A 13,290-nucleotide genomic window follows, 5' to 3' on the forward strand; every position below is an offset into this window, starting at 1 on the left:
GGAGCATCCTGGGGTCTTCCCAGGGATGTGTCTCTGGAAGGAAGAGGAGATGGATGGAGCTGGTTTTGGGTCTTGTCACAACCATGGTGGTGTTTTGCAATACCTTCATTAGAATCCTGGAATGGGTTGGGTTGGAAGGTTAAAGATCATCGAGTTCCACGGAAGCCATGGGGAGGGACACATTCCACTATCCCAGGTTGCTCTGAGCCCTGTCCAACTTGGCCTTGGACACTTCCAGGGATGGGGCAGCTGCAGCTTTTCTGGGAACTCCGTTCCAGCACCTCACCACTATTCCAGGGAAGAATTCCTTCCCAGTATCTTACCTAACTCTGCCCTCTGGCAGTGGGAAGCCATTCCCTGTGTCCTGGCACTCCATCCCTTTTCCACAGTCTCTCTCCAGTTCTCCTGGAGTCCCTTTAGGCACGGAAAGGTCTCCCTGGATCCTTCCTTCTTCAGGTTGAACACCCCTAGCTCTCCCAGCCTGGCTCCAGAGCAGAGTTACTCCAGCCCTCGGAGCATCTCCGTGGCCTCCTCTGGACTTGCTCCAACAGAGCCACATCCTTCTACTGCTGGGACCCCAGAGCTGGACACAAAACTCCAGATGGGATCTCAGAAAAGCAGAGTAGAGGATAAGAATCATCTCCGTCACTCTCCTGGTGGTTGGATATTTGATATTATTTTTATTGCCCCTGATGTGGCCACACCACCTTTCTTCAGATCCTGCAGACTCCTTTGCAAGTCACTAAGACTTGATGCTCCTCTCCTGAGCAGTTCCATGAGGAGGAAACCCTGAGGGAACTGAAACGAATTTATTGAATTCCCATCCCCTTCCACAAAAAACAGGCAGCAAATTTTCTGAGCTCGGTAGCCACTGGCAACAGCCCTCCGGAATGAATAGGCTGTCACGCTCGGCATTAGGAAATGTAACTATTCCATTTTCCAGCTCTCTTTTTCTTTGGAGCACATGTTCATTTGAAGGAAATGCTCATCGGGGTTTGCATTCCGCTGATAGGATAGCGGGATCTTAATTTACGGATATTCTCCGGTAATGCGCGGTTTATATACGTTCTGCTAATAGCATTATGAGCATAGTTTGGGCTAATACAAAATTAGAGCTCTAATTTGCATAAACAAATTACTGTTTGGATTAGTGCTAAATGAGGAAGGCGACTGATATTGGAGGAGATTTGATTTGGCTGCAGTGGCTCTGTTTGGATAATGGGGGATGGATAGGAATGAGCTTGGGAGGCTGTGTTCTGGGTCGGGAGGGAGGTGGGATGGTGCAGGAGGTATCAGGTCATGGACTGGACAAGATTTTGGGTGACAGAGGAGCCTCTCTGGGACATGTGGCAGGGTGTGGGTTGGCCTCTTTTCCCTGTCAACCAGCAACAGGATGAGAGGAAATGGCCTCAAGCTGCGCCAGGGGAGGTTCAGTTTGGACATCAGAAGGAGTTTCTTCATGGAAAGGGTTGTTAAACATTGGGATGAACTGTCCAGTGAGGTGGAATGGAGTCTTCATCCCTTGAGGTGCTCAAGGAATGCCTGGACATGGCACTCAGAGCTCTGGTCTAATTGACAAAGCGATGGTTGGTCACAGGTTGGACTTCGTGGCCTTGGAGGTCCTTTCAGACCTAAAAGATTTTGGGATTCTGTGATATTTATCCCTCAGGTGTCACTTCAGAACTTACTGGTCCTTCAGAATAATGTTAAGGGCAACAGTAATTGGATTGCGATTTCCGATCCATCTCCATCCCACTGCCTCAATATGGTGTTTGTGAATTTAGGGAGAGTTGAGGAGATGGGAACAGGTCCCCAGCCCTGCCCACTGGACCCTGTTCCACACCAGTTCCAAGTGACAGGTTGGGGACAGAAATGCTCCTGGGTGATTTGTCCCATGCAGGGATTGAGGAAAATCCTTCCAAGAGCCAGATTTGGGGGCAGAATAAAAATATTAAAGTTGTGGTATCTGATTCATAATAGGAATAATGATTCCAAAAATACAGAGTCATGGAATGTTTTGGGTTGTAATGGACCTTAAAGACCATCTAGTTCCAAACTCTTGCTATGGACAGGGATGCCACCCACTGGATCAGGTTGGTCAGAGTCCCATCCCACCTGGCTTTGATGTACTTCCAGGGATGTCAAAGCTTGTAGAACTCCATAAAACTTGGCTAAGCTCAGTGAAGGTCCCACCTGGCTGATTCTCTCATGGGTTTGCATCCACATTTCTTTGTTTCTGCTGGGGCTAGAGGTGAAAGCAAGGGTGGGAGAAGTTGGGGGAGAGTACCTGAAGGTAATTTTTTTGGTGTCAGTCATGAGGAATCAGAGCTTTTCATCTGTCAACAGCAAGAACATTCCTGCTTCTTCCATACCTCTCCTCCATTCTAATGGGAGCTGTCCCTGCCCTTGGCGATGGGATTGGAATGAGATGATCTTGAAAGTCCCTTTGATCCCAAACCATTCCATGAGTCTCCGATCTCATGGTTTGCTCATGAAGTGGCACCTCCTTGTGACATTTTCCCAAATTTGGTCTGACCTTGACTTTGTTTTTCCTGCAGATCCCCATTGTTAAACCAAACCCGACTCTCACTCCAAGGTGGCAAATCCCAGCTCGTCCAACAGCGCTGGAGGAACAAAGGCTTCCGCTGCATCGGTGGGGTCATGTACCGGGTGTCGGCCAACAAACTCTCCAAAACTTCTAGCAGCCCTGTCCGGGCCAGGGACCTGAGCACCAAAACTCCCATCAGAGCAGGTGAGCAGGAATTTGTCCTAGTTCTTGTCCAAAATCCATTGAGTTCAGTTTTGGTTGTTTATTCCCAGCCTATGGGTTGCAACTCATCCTTTGGCCTCATAGAATTCCAGATGTGAAGGCAGTGGACATCCCATGGTGCCAAGTGCTCTTCTTGCTTTATAGTTGCTCCGAAGGGGAAATAATGTTGGGGAAATTAAAGGTTTAGGAGAATTGAGTTTTTCTTAAATCAGACTTAATTCAAGCTCATAGAAACACGCCGTTAAACTTGGTTTAACAGGAAAAGTCTTGGATGAATTCAAACAGCACCACAAGGTTGAATGTGCTTGAGATGCGCATCAAATTATGTTCAATATTGACCTAAAAAGTTGGGAAGATCATTCTGCAGATAATTGTGGAATGATGCCCCTATTTTGATGAATTCCTGGCTTTACGTCGCAACTTTGATTAAATTTGTGTTTCAGCTCCTCCTGTGTTTGACACCTCAAGTGTGGCTCTTAAAAAAGAGCAAATTTTAACTGTGTTTAAAGTATTTTTTAAATTTCTTCTTAGTCTCAAATATTTTTGCTCCCTAGATGGTTTATTGAGAATTTTTGGGGATAGTTAAACTGGGGAAGGCAAAACCAGTGGCTTTGTGCTGATCTTCCTGGCTGGAAGGATGAACGGAGCAGAGATTTTTATGGATGATGCTGGAAATCATGCAATGACGGGTGGCTTGGATTTGGAAGGCATCTTCAAGGTCATCCAGTTCCATCCCCCTGGGATGCCGTCCACCAGACCATGTTGCTCCCAGCCCTGTCCAGACTGGCCTTGAATGCCAAAATATAATGGGAAAGCAGATGAAGAGAAGAGATGCAGCCTTCGAAACCACCTGCACCACAATTCCTGTGGGAATTCTGGGGCATCCTTGGTGATTTTAAAGCCACAAAGACCAGGAGGAAGGATGGGATGGGAAATGGAGCTGCCTGTAGATGATGGCACAGATGAGGATGAAGCGGTGGCCGAGGGATGTGGAGCCGATGGAATGTCGCTTCCAGGTAATTTCCCTTCCAAGCGTAACAAAGGGAGGCTCAGTAGGAGTTTGGGAATGGTTTGTGGGTATTTTCACAACTCATCCCTTCTCAGGGCAGATTTTTGATGTCTGACTCTCCTGCTGCCTTCTCCTTGCTGCTGACTCCTCAAATAGCGATGAGCACGCTCGGGAGCACATGTCTATAACGGATTCTTTTGGAATCTGGGATCCTTTTTGGTAAATCCTTGCCTTTGGTGCTGCCTCTGAGGAGGAGGGGCAAGGATCAGAAAAAAGCAGCCATAAAACAGCTCAGGGGTTTGTAGAAAAAAAAAAAATCTGACTTTTTCCAAGAGCTTTGCTACTGGTACTGGGATTTTCCAGTGCCTGGATCAGGATAATCGAGGGTGGTTCTGCCTTAATCACCATTTCTGGGCATTGAAGATGTCACCAAAGGCAGAAAATATCCTGAAGGAATGGAAGAAAAGGGGTGAAACCCCAGGACATGGACAGGGACCTGGTTGGATGGAGCAGGGGATGGATTTCAGGACAGAGTGGGACCACTAGGAAGAGTCCTGGGGAGAAAGGATGGCTGGAAGGACTGGAAAAGTGGAAGATCTGGAGCTGCCAAGCTAAGGAAGGATGTCTCTCCATGGCCAGGTGGAGCAGCCAAGAGCCAAGGCGCTTAAACTGGTGGGAGAGCTTTCCAAGGACAAGGATGATGAAATGCTGGACTCATTTGGCTCTAAAATCTCCATTACTTTAAAGATTTTTTTTAAAGAACAGGTTTAATGAACTTCTTTTTGGGGAGGACATAGGTGGAAAAGGTCCTGCCTCCCAGCAAGAAGGTGATTTTTTTTATTTATCTAAGTGCAAGGAAGTCTCTAAATTTGTCTGAAAATAGACAAATGAGCAAAGTCTCATTTGGGCAACTCAGCCAAGGCAGATGGATTTAGCCTGTCCATGAATATCCATCACTGGATTTGGACCAAACAGAGAAACACCAACTTAGAGGCAAATTTCTGGAAGAGGGATGAAGACAAAGGTATCATGGGAGGATTTCTGCAGATACTGGCCTTGGAGTTGCTTTTGGGGGGTTCCTGAGGGGATTTGGGGTGACAGGGCATGGAAGAGATGTGATGCCCCCATTTTTCCTTTCTCACTGAAACCACATCTTCTAGTGAGGTCTCATTCAGAGAACTGGGTTTAATTAGTCCCACTTTGGGAGGGAAGATCCCTTCCAGGGTTATTCCCTATAAAATACAATCCCATCTAATTATTATCTTGAAGGTGTTCCTTATTTTCCTGTTGCCTCTTTCCCCTTGCCAGATAGCACGTGGGCTTTGTAACCACAAAACCCGAGGAACTGCTGTGAATCAGTATTTTCATGTCACCTTTCATCTCTCCCCCATAATTCATCCTCCTTCCTAAGGATGGATTCCACAAATTCCTCTTGCCTTAGGATAACTGGGCCTGGCAGGGCGGAAGATTTGTGTGTTCTCATCAGCTGCGAACGTTTGCTCAACGCTCTGTGTTTTCAACACTTGACAAAGTTTATTTAAAAGATGGAAAAAAACGGCTTTTCCTTTCCCATTCAGTGCCGGTCACCATGTGTTTGGAATAGTGGAGAGATGGGAAATGCTCCTGACAGTTTAATAGCTTGGAGTTTACTTCCAGTGAGTTATAATTCTGCTCTTTCCCTGGATTTATAGGGTTGGGGTTTTATCTCTACAGTACAAAATCTGATGCCAGGTGCTGGGGCTGATCCATCCATACCATCGTAGCCTTCCCAAGTGATTTATTGATGGATGCTGGCGGTGAGTGAAGATTTGATCCTGGGGATGCACTTCCTGCATCCTTGTGCTGTATTGAGATCAATCTTGAGGCTACCAGGAGCAATGGGAAGAGCAGTTTTCTACGGCTCTTCTGGAATTGGCTTTGTTGATGCTGGAGACATGAGGAGGGCACATGGCTTGGGGACAAGGAATGTGTCACTGCAATCCCAGGAAAGATTTTTGGAGGTAGTTTGAACATACAAAAACTCCCTGGAGCAATCACAGCATCATCACGACCTGTGCAGCTGCTGAGAACTTTGCTCTCATCTCATGTGTGGCTCTGCTCCCAAAGGATTTCTGTGCCTTTCACACTTGTTTCTGTAAAACTGCAAATTAAATACAGAAATAAAAATACTTTTTTTTTTTTGGCTTCCCAGCTGGATAGGGATCTTGCATGTGGCATAATTCATTACTTGGGCAAGGATAAAGAAGAAAATCCAGAGCTTAAACACTCTCTGCTCATCCTTGTGCAAGACAAAGTTGTGGAATCACACATGGAAAGGCTCTTTCCTTTTGAGATAACTGGTATTTCAGCACCCATGTATTTTTTCACTTTGCAGAAGTCTTGGAAAATCAGCAGTGGGATGGTGTGGAAAATATTTGCGATGTGGCAATTAATTAAACAAGGAGAATAATTGCGTTTCTCCGCTCACAAGGAACCTTTCCTTCATTTCTTTCTCCAGCTGCTAAGGCATTTTTCAGACTCTTGAGGAATTTCCATGAAATCAGGGAGAGAAGCAAAAGGTCCTGGGCAATGTAGAGTTTCACAAAGAAATACAGAAGGGGAAATACAAGATTGAAAGCATTAGAAAGCAAATTAAGGTTTGACATTGTCCGGAAACCAGCCCTGACCCCAATCTCTGCACAAGCCGCTACTGCTGCTGCTGAGAGAGGAATTGCACTCCATGAGCTGGGGCTGGCTCCAGCAGGTTTTTCCAAGTCCAGGCTATTTTTCCATGGGCAAATCCTCACCTGCATTATTTCTTCACACTGAGGTTTTAGCTCTTGGTTGGTTTTAGCTCTCAATCCCATGGCCCCTTTTTTACTCAATCCTTTGTCTTTGGGATTCCTCAGTTCTTTCCTCTTTTCAGATTAGTTCTTTCTCTTTGGGGTTGCTCAATCCCTTGACCCCTTTTGAGCTCAGTTTCATAGCCCCTTCAATCTCAAGGCTATTTCTTTGGGACTGGGGAATCCTTTCAATCTCAATCCATTCAATCTCAATCCCATGGTTTTGGGATTCTTTAATCCCTTACTCCTTTTGAGCTCAATTCTTTGGACCTTCATTCTCAATGCCTTCCTTTTCTTTGGGATTGAGGGATCCCTTGGCCCCTTCAATCTCAATCCCTTGTTTTTGGGATTCCTCAATCCCTTACACTTTTTCATATCAGCTCATTGGCCCCCTCAGTCTCACTGCCTTGTCTTTGGGATTGTGGGATCTCTTGGCCCCTTTGATCTCAATCCCTTGATTTTGGGATTGTTCAATTCTTCAGCCCCTTTGAACTCAATCCCTTGGCCCCTTTTGAGCTCTGTCCCTAGGTTTTGGGATTGTTCAATCCCCTTGACCTCTTCACTCTCAATCCCTTGATTTTCAGATTGTTCAATCCTTTTATCCCTCTGGAGCTCAATCCTTTGGCCCCTTTTGAACTCTATCCCTTGATTTTTTGATTGTTCAATCCTTTTATCCCTCTGGAGCTCGATCCTTTGGCCCCTTCACTCTCAATGCCTTGGCTTTGGGATTGCTCAATCCCTTTCACTCTATGAGCTCAATTCCTCTGCTCTGGAGTTGCAGGGATCAGATCCTGCTCCTGGCCTGCATCTTCTCATACAACATCCAACCTGGAGCTGCTTCATAAATTGAAGCTGATTCATTAATTGAAGTTGCTTTGTTAATAAAACACTTGTGACCACCTGATTCAGGGACATTCATGGGATGCAGGGACAGTCAGGCAGGAAAACAGGAAAATCTCTGCTTATTTAGCAGCAGTGCATCCCTTCTTTTTCTGTTGTCTTCTCTGGAATGAGGACTTGTGCTGTCCAGTGAGAGAAATAAATGACCCCCAGCAGCTGCGAGTGCTGATCCTCGAAATCCGTGGAACCCACTTAAATGAATAATAATTAAAGAAATAAATTTCCCCAAGTGCAGCCTCAAAACTTTCGGTTCAGCAATAAAGCCAAGGAGAGACTCAGAAAATGAATCGCTAGGCTCTTTCCGAAGGAGGCTGCAGTGGACGAGGTGGGATGATAATGGAAAATATTAAAGGAGCCAGTGTGGTTTAAGGAAGCCTTTTCCAGGTCGTGTGGGAACAGGCTGAGAAGAGGTTGTGTGGTGATGCTGACACCTGAGGGATAAAAGGATTGAGCAATCCTAAAATCATGGAATTGAGGGGGAAGGAGCCAAGGGATTGAGGAATCTCAAAACTAAGGGATTGAGCTCTAAAGGGGCCAAGGGATTGATCTCAAAGGATATAAGGAATTGAGTAATCCCAGAGAAAAGGCACTGAGATTCAAGGGGACATGGAATTGAGCTCAAAAGGGGTCAGGGGCTGAGGAATCCCAAACCCAAGGAATTGTAGTCAGCGAGCCAAAGGACTGAGTTCAAAAGGGATAAGGGACTGAACAATTCCAAAACCATGGGATTGGTGAGCAAAAAATGGAATGACCCCGTTGTGCTGGTCCCCAATTTGGAGCACTGGGCAGTGGAGCTGATCACCTGCCTGCCATTGCTTGGGCAAACCCCTGGTTGGTTCCCTCTGTGTGTAAGATTTCCATGAGTTATCCTTGACCTGGTATAGTGGAAGTAGAGGAAGCAATGGGCTTGATACTCAACACTTATCATTCTAACAATGTTCTCACCCTCTTGCCCATCTCTTGGCCCTACCACACCCCAACTCTGAATATCTTCATTTTTTTCTGCCTGTTTCAGTTTTCTACTGATTGTTTCCCTCCATGAGGAAGTTTTCCACAAATTATCTTTGATTTGGGATTGTGGAAGTAGATGGGAAGCAATGGGCTTGATACTCAATACTCATCATTCTAACAGTGTTCTCACTCTCTTGCCTATCATCCCTTGGTCCTGGCTCACCCCAGCGCTGGATTTCTCCCTTTTCTGGATTTCTCTCTTTTTTTTACAGCTTTTTCACCATTTAAAAAGAGTAAATAATTGGATAAGATGCTCCAACAGACCTTTCCATAAGATGAGTTCCTGATCCTTGAGCTGTGCCTTGGAGCAATAAAATCCTTCCTAAATAATTAAGCAGGTGATAATTAACTGTGATATTTGCAGCCAACTTTTAACTCAAAGGAATAGTTGGAATGTTGTTTTTGGGGTGTGTTTGTTGCATCCCAAGCCCCTGGGTGATGTGGAGCTGAGCAGGAGTGTTGGATTGGATGGGAGCATTCTGATATCCATGTGGGAATGCTGGAAAGCAGCAAGTGCTGCTCCTGAGTGCAGTTCCTGGGCTACCAAAGGAAATCTCTTCCAACCTTTCCCTGGAGGAGAAGGACCTTGAGCCTTGAGCTGTGTTTTGGGGTTATGGAAAAAAAACCCAGGGTGCTAGAGATGGACCTGGATCTGCTTGAGCTGAGTTTTAGGATTAAGGATATGAAAAGGTCCTAATTAATTTATGGATGTTGGTGCAGGGGTGCGGCATCCGACCCGCTTGTTTTAAGCATTTTATTGTTTGACAAGGATAAATTGTGCCTTTTCCCCTTTTTCCATCAAAAGCTGGAATTCCAAACATCGAGCCCAAAGCTGCGGAAAACACTGCGGGACTGCTTGGCTGTGGATTCCTTCCTAGGAGCGGGGAAAAAAAAGGAGTTAGGCTGTAGCCCCCGCTATTAATCATAGCTGTAATCATGCATTTAATGAACATGACAGCTCCCGCTCCCTCCGGAGAGACGCGCGGAGTCTCCCGGCTGGATTGGGAACAACAATCACTTCTCACCGCGAGCCACCGGAGCCGCCGGAGCTGCCAGCGTCAGGCTGGGATGATGCATTAAGAGAAACAACCCTGTTTGCACGGGCTGTGGGTTTCCTTACGGATGATGCTCTCCCAAGCGACTGAATCATCAGGAAAGGGGGAGAGAAATCCACCTGTCCTTTCCACAGGGTGGAAAATATCCCAGCTGACACTGCTGTGCTGGGTGTAATCACTTCAAAAGCCCTCAATGTGCAGTTCTTGATGCTCTCTGCAGCAGCTTTTCTTACTTTCCTGCTTTTTTCCCCCCCTTCTCCATTCTGTTCCCACTGCCTTGGAGTGTGCACATGGGAGGAATTTACCATGGCACCACTTTAAATTTCCATAGTAAGGGACTTTGGCAATGCTAAGGATGAGGGAGTTGCTCTCCTGATCCGACAGCACCGCTGTGTCCTGATGTTCTCCCCAGCTGGGGAGCAACTGAGGAGAAAAACGGGACAGATCTGGGATTGGGAAGTGCCCAGTGTTTTGTCTGGACCAAACAAGACTTCCAAAGTCAAGCCCTGGGGGCACAGTTTCAGCTTTTTGTTTAATTTAGGCCAGACTGCAGCAAATTTCAGCTCCTGATGTTGGAATTTAACCCTTAGCCCATTTTCCACTGTCTTTTGATGTACCAATTTCAATAATACACCCTCCAATGCCAGGAATATTTATTTATTAATGTATTTATTAGTACAAATCTCTTGTAGTGACCAGTTGGGAATTCCAAATTGACAACCACCCTAAAAATCCAAATTTAGACTCCTTGGACCTCCTGAAAAGTCGAGAACATCCAATCCCCTCTCCTGCACCCCCTTCTTGATACTTGGATGTACACATATTTTTTACTTTTATTTAAACATTTTTTCCACAATGCAAGAGCTTCCAAAAGTACCCTCATGACAGAGCCCGAGTGTTCTCCGTAAATCCCAATGGATGTTTAATTACGGAGCTTTCTTGGCTTGTCTCCTCCTGGATAAATATTTGGGTGATTTTTCTAATAGTTTGGGGAGGATTTTCACATGGGATGAATAATTAGGGAGTGGGAAAATGTGGATGGAGGTTTTCTTTGCCAGCTTCCAGGTGCTTTGCCAGACCTGGATGGATCTCATATGGATTTTGTCACGGATGGGACCAGCTCTTGGTAGTTAAACTGCCTTTGGGATGCAAGTTAATTCCTGGAATGGGACATGCACATCATGTTATTGCATGGCTTCTTACTAGAAGATGAAAACTGGGGAAAACTAGCCCCAAAAAAATTTTTGTTGATGTATTTTTGCTACATAAAAATTCCAGCCCACTGGCAAGAGGCTGTTGACCCCTTTATTTATCCTCTATTTATCTCTTTAGTGATTCCTCCTTTCTGGCCAAGATGACCTGTAAGGACCCTTCCAGCCCTAACCATTCCATGATTCTGTGATTCCAAACTTGTTCATCCCTGTGTATCTGCTTTTATCCCCAAATATTAAGCATTTAGAGGGATTGTGTGCTGCCCTCAGGAGCTGATTCCTGGTGTAGCTTTAAGGAATATTAAACAGAATTCCCGAGGGCTGAGGATGCTCCAGCCCTATCCTAATGGATTTTAATTTGGGGCTTTCTCCTCACATAGTTTGGGAAGTCAACCTTGCTCTTAATGGAGTACCTTCAATGGCATCTTCGGAGCATCTCAAAGCTGACAAGTGTTTATTGAGGCACTAAAAAAGATGCTCCTACAGCTTGGGCCAAGAAGGAATTTAAAAAAACAGGAAAAAAAAACATCTCAGTGGTGGCTCAAATGCCCTGTTGATGGAATTTGATGTGCAGAGGGAACAGATGGGGCTTTGCCGACGCCGGCAGCCGAGTGACAGCTCATGGTGCCGCGCAATCAAATTCCACTCACTCAACTTCCCAACACGCCCGGGCTGGCAGGTGAATGACTGAGCTGCTCTCATCCTACCTGGAAAACTGAAACCCAGCCTTTCTTTCCCATTCATTCTTCCCTGCACTGGTCAAGGATGATTTAATTCCATGCATGCATAGATGAGAGTGGGCGCTGAGCTTCTCTGTCCGGCTGCGAGGAGCGACCAAGCCAAGCATGGAAATTTGTTGGATTGATGGTGGAAGCGTGGGATTTGCTTAGAGAAGTGTTCTGGCATGTTTGGGTGCTGAGGGGAAAAATTCCTGCTGTGTTTGGGGCTGTCAAGGAGCACTTCTGCTGGGGCTGCTCCAGAGGTGGGAAGTCCCTGAAGGGCATCTTTGTCCCTTGGTTATCTGGGAGCTCTGTGCTTTGGGTTAAATAAGTTCATGGAATCATGGAATGGTTTGGGTTGGGAGGGAGCTTGAAGATCATTCAATTCCAGCACTCTGCCAGGGGCAGGGACACCTTCCATTATCCCAGGTTGCTCCAAGCCCTGTCCAACCTGGTCTTGGACGCTTCCAGGGATGGGGCATCCATAGTTTCTCTGGGCAGTTTGTGCCAGGGCCTCCCCACCCTCCCAGGGAAGAATTTCTTCCCCATATCCCATCTAACCCTGCCCTCTGGCAGTGGGAAACCATTCCATCTGTTTTGCTACTCCAGATTCTTGTCCATAGTTCCTCTCCAGCTCTCCTGGAACCCCTTTAGGCAATGGAGGGGGCTCCAAATTCTCCCTAGAGCCTTTTTTTCCCCAGGCTGAACAGATCTCCCATCTTTTCCTCATAACAAGGTGTCTCCATCCCTCTGATCATTTTTGTGGACCTAAGGTACTGAGGCTGTGTGAATTCCTGCAAAATTTCTTGATTCCAAGCAATGATCCATGTTTTTCTCTCTCTCCAGCGCTGAGATTGCACTCTACACCCAGTCCTGGGGTCTTTTCACCCAGCCTGAGCAGATCCTCAACATGCCGATACATCGCCAGGTCTGTACTCATGGGAAGCAGGAATGGCATGCTCCATCTTTGGAATTATGCTTAGGAGGGAATCAGGAGCTTCAGGAGCAGCTGTTGAACTGGAGGATGATTTGGTGAAGCTCTGGCTGCTGCTTTTCCACAGCTTCTACTTTGAGGTGGTTTTAAGCTCAGCCAAAGTTTCCCCACCCTCCCAGGGAAGAATTTCTTCCCAATATCCTGTCTATCCCTGCCCTCTGGCAGTGGCAAACCATTCCCCCTTCTCCTGCCATTCCAGCCCTTGTCCAAAGTCCCTCTCCAGCTCTCCTGGAGCCCTTTTAGGCACTAGAAGGGGCACCAAGGTCTGCCTGGACAGCCAGGCTGGACATTCCCAGCTCTCCCAGCCTGGCTCCAGAGCAGAGGCGCTCTGGAGGAGCCCTTGGAGCATCTCCGTGTCCTCCTCTGGATCTGCTCCAGCAGCTCCACGTCCTTCTGCCGTTGGACCCCAGAGCTGGAGGCAGCTCCGCAGGTGAGATCTCACCTGAGTAGGGCTGAGGGGCAGAAATTCCCCCTCTTCTGATGCCCATGCTGTGGAATGAGCCTGGGACATTCTGGGCTCCTGTGGCTGGATCATATGGAGCTTCTCATCCACAACCCCCTTGAGTCCTTCTCCTCAGGACTGCTCTCAATCCGTTCCCCGCCCAGCTAGATTTGTACTTGGGATTACCCACTACACATCCAGGACTTTACACTTGGCCTTGCACCTCCTTTTAATCCAGGAGCTGCAGACAACCAACAATTACAGAGGTAAAAATGTGCATTTCCTCTGAAAAGAAGTTCCTTGAACCTGTGTTTTTCATGGATAATGCACTGCATCCTCATCAAACCGGATCACCAC

At 46.7% G+C, this 13,290-nt stretch overlaps 1 protein-coding gene across 1 annotated transcript in view; it reads left to right on the top strand.

Annotated features, from left to right (window-relative positions):
- The window catches only part of ZC3H3 (zinc finger CCCH-type containing 3), a 127,070-nt gene that overhangs the window by 83,318 nt on the left and 30,462 nt on the right, over positions 1–13,290 (top strand). Inside the window, exons 5-6 of the mRNA XM_068172118.1 lie at positions 2,559–2,752; positions 12,344–12,425. Coding sequence (XP_068028219.1) covers positions 2,559–2,752; positions 12,344–12,425 — 276 coding nt within the window. The remainder of the gene's footprint in view (positions 1–2,558; positions 2,753–12,343; positions 12,426–13,290) is intronic.

This window comes from Anomalospiza imberbis, chromosome 1, assembly GCF_031753505.1.
Source record: "Anomalospiza imberbis isolate Cuckoo-Finch-1a 21T00152 chromosome 1, ASM3175350v1, whole genome shotgun sequence".
Taxonomy (NCBI): domain Eukaryota; kingdom Metazoa; phylum Chordata; class Aves; order Passeriformes; family Viduidae; genus Anomalospiza; species Anomalospiza imberbis.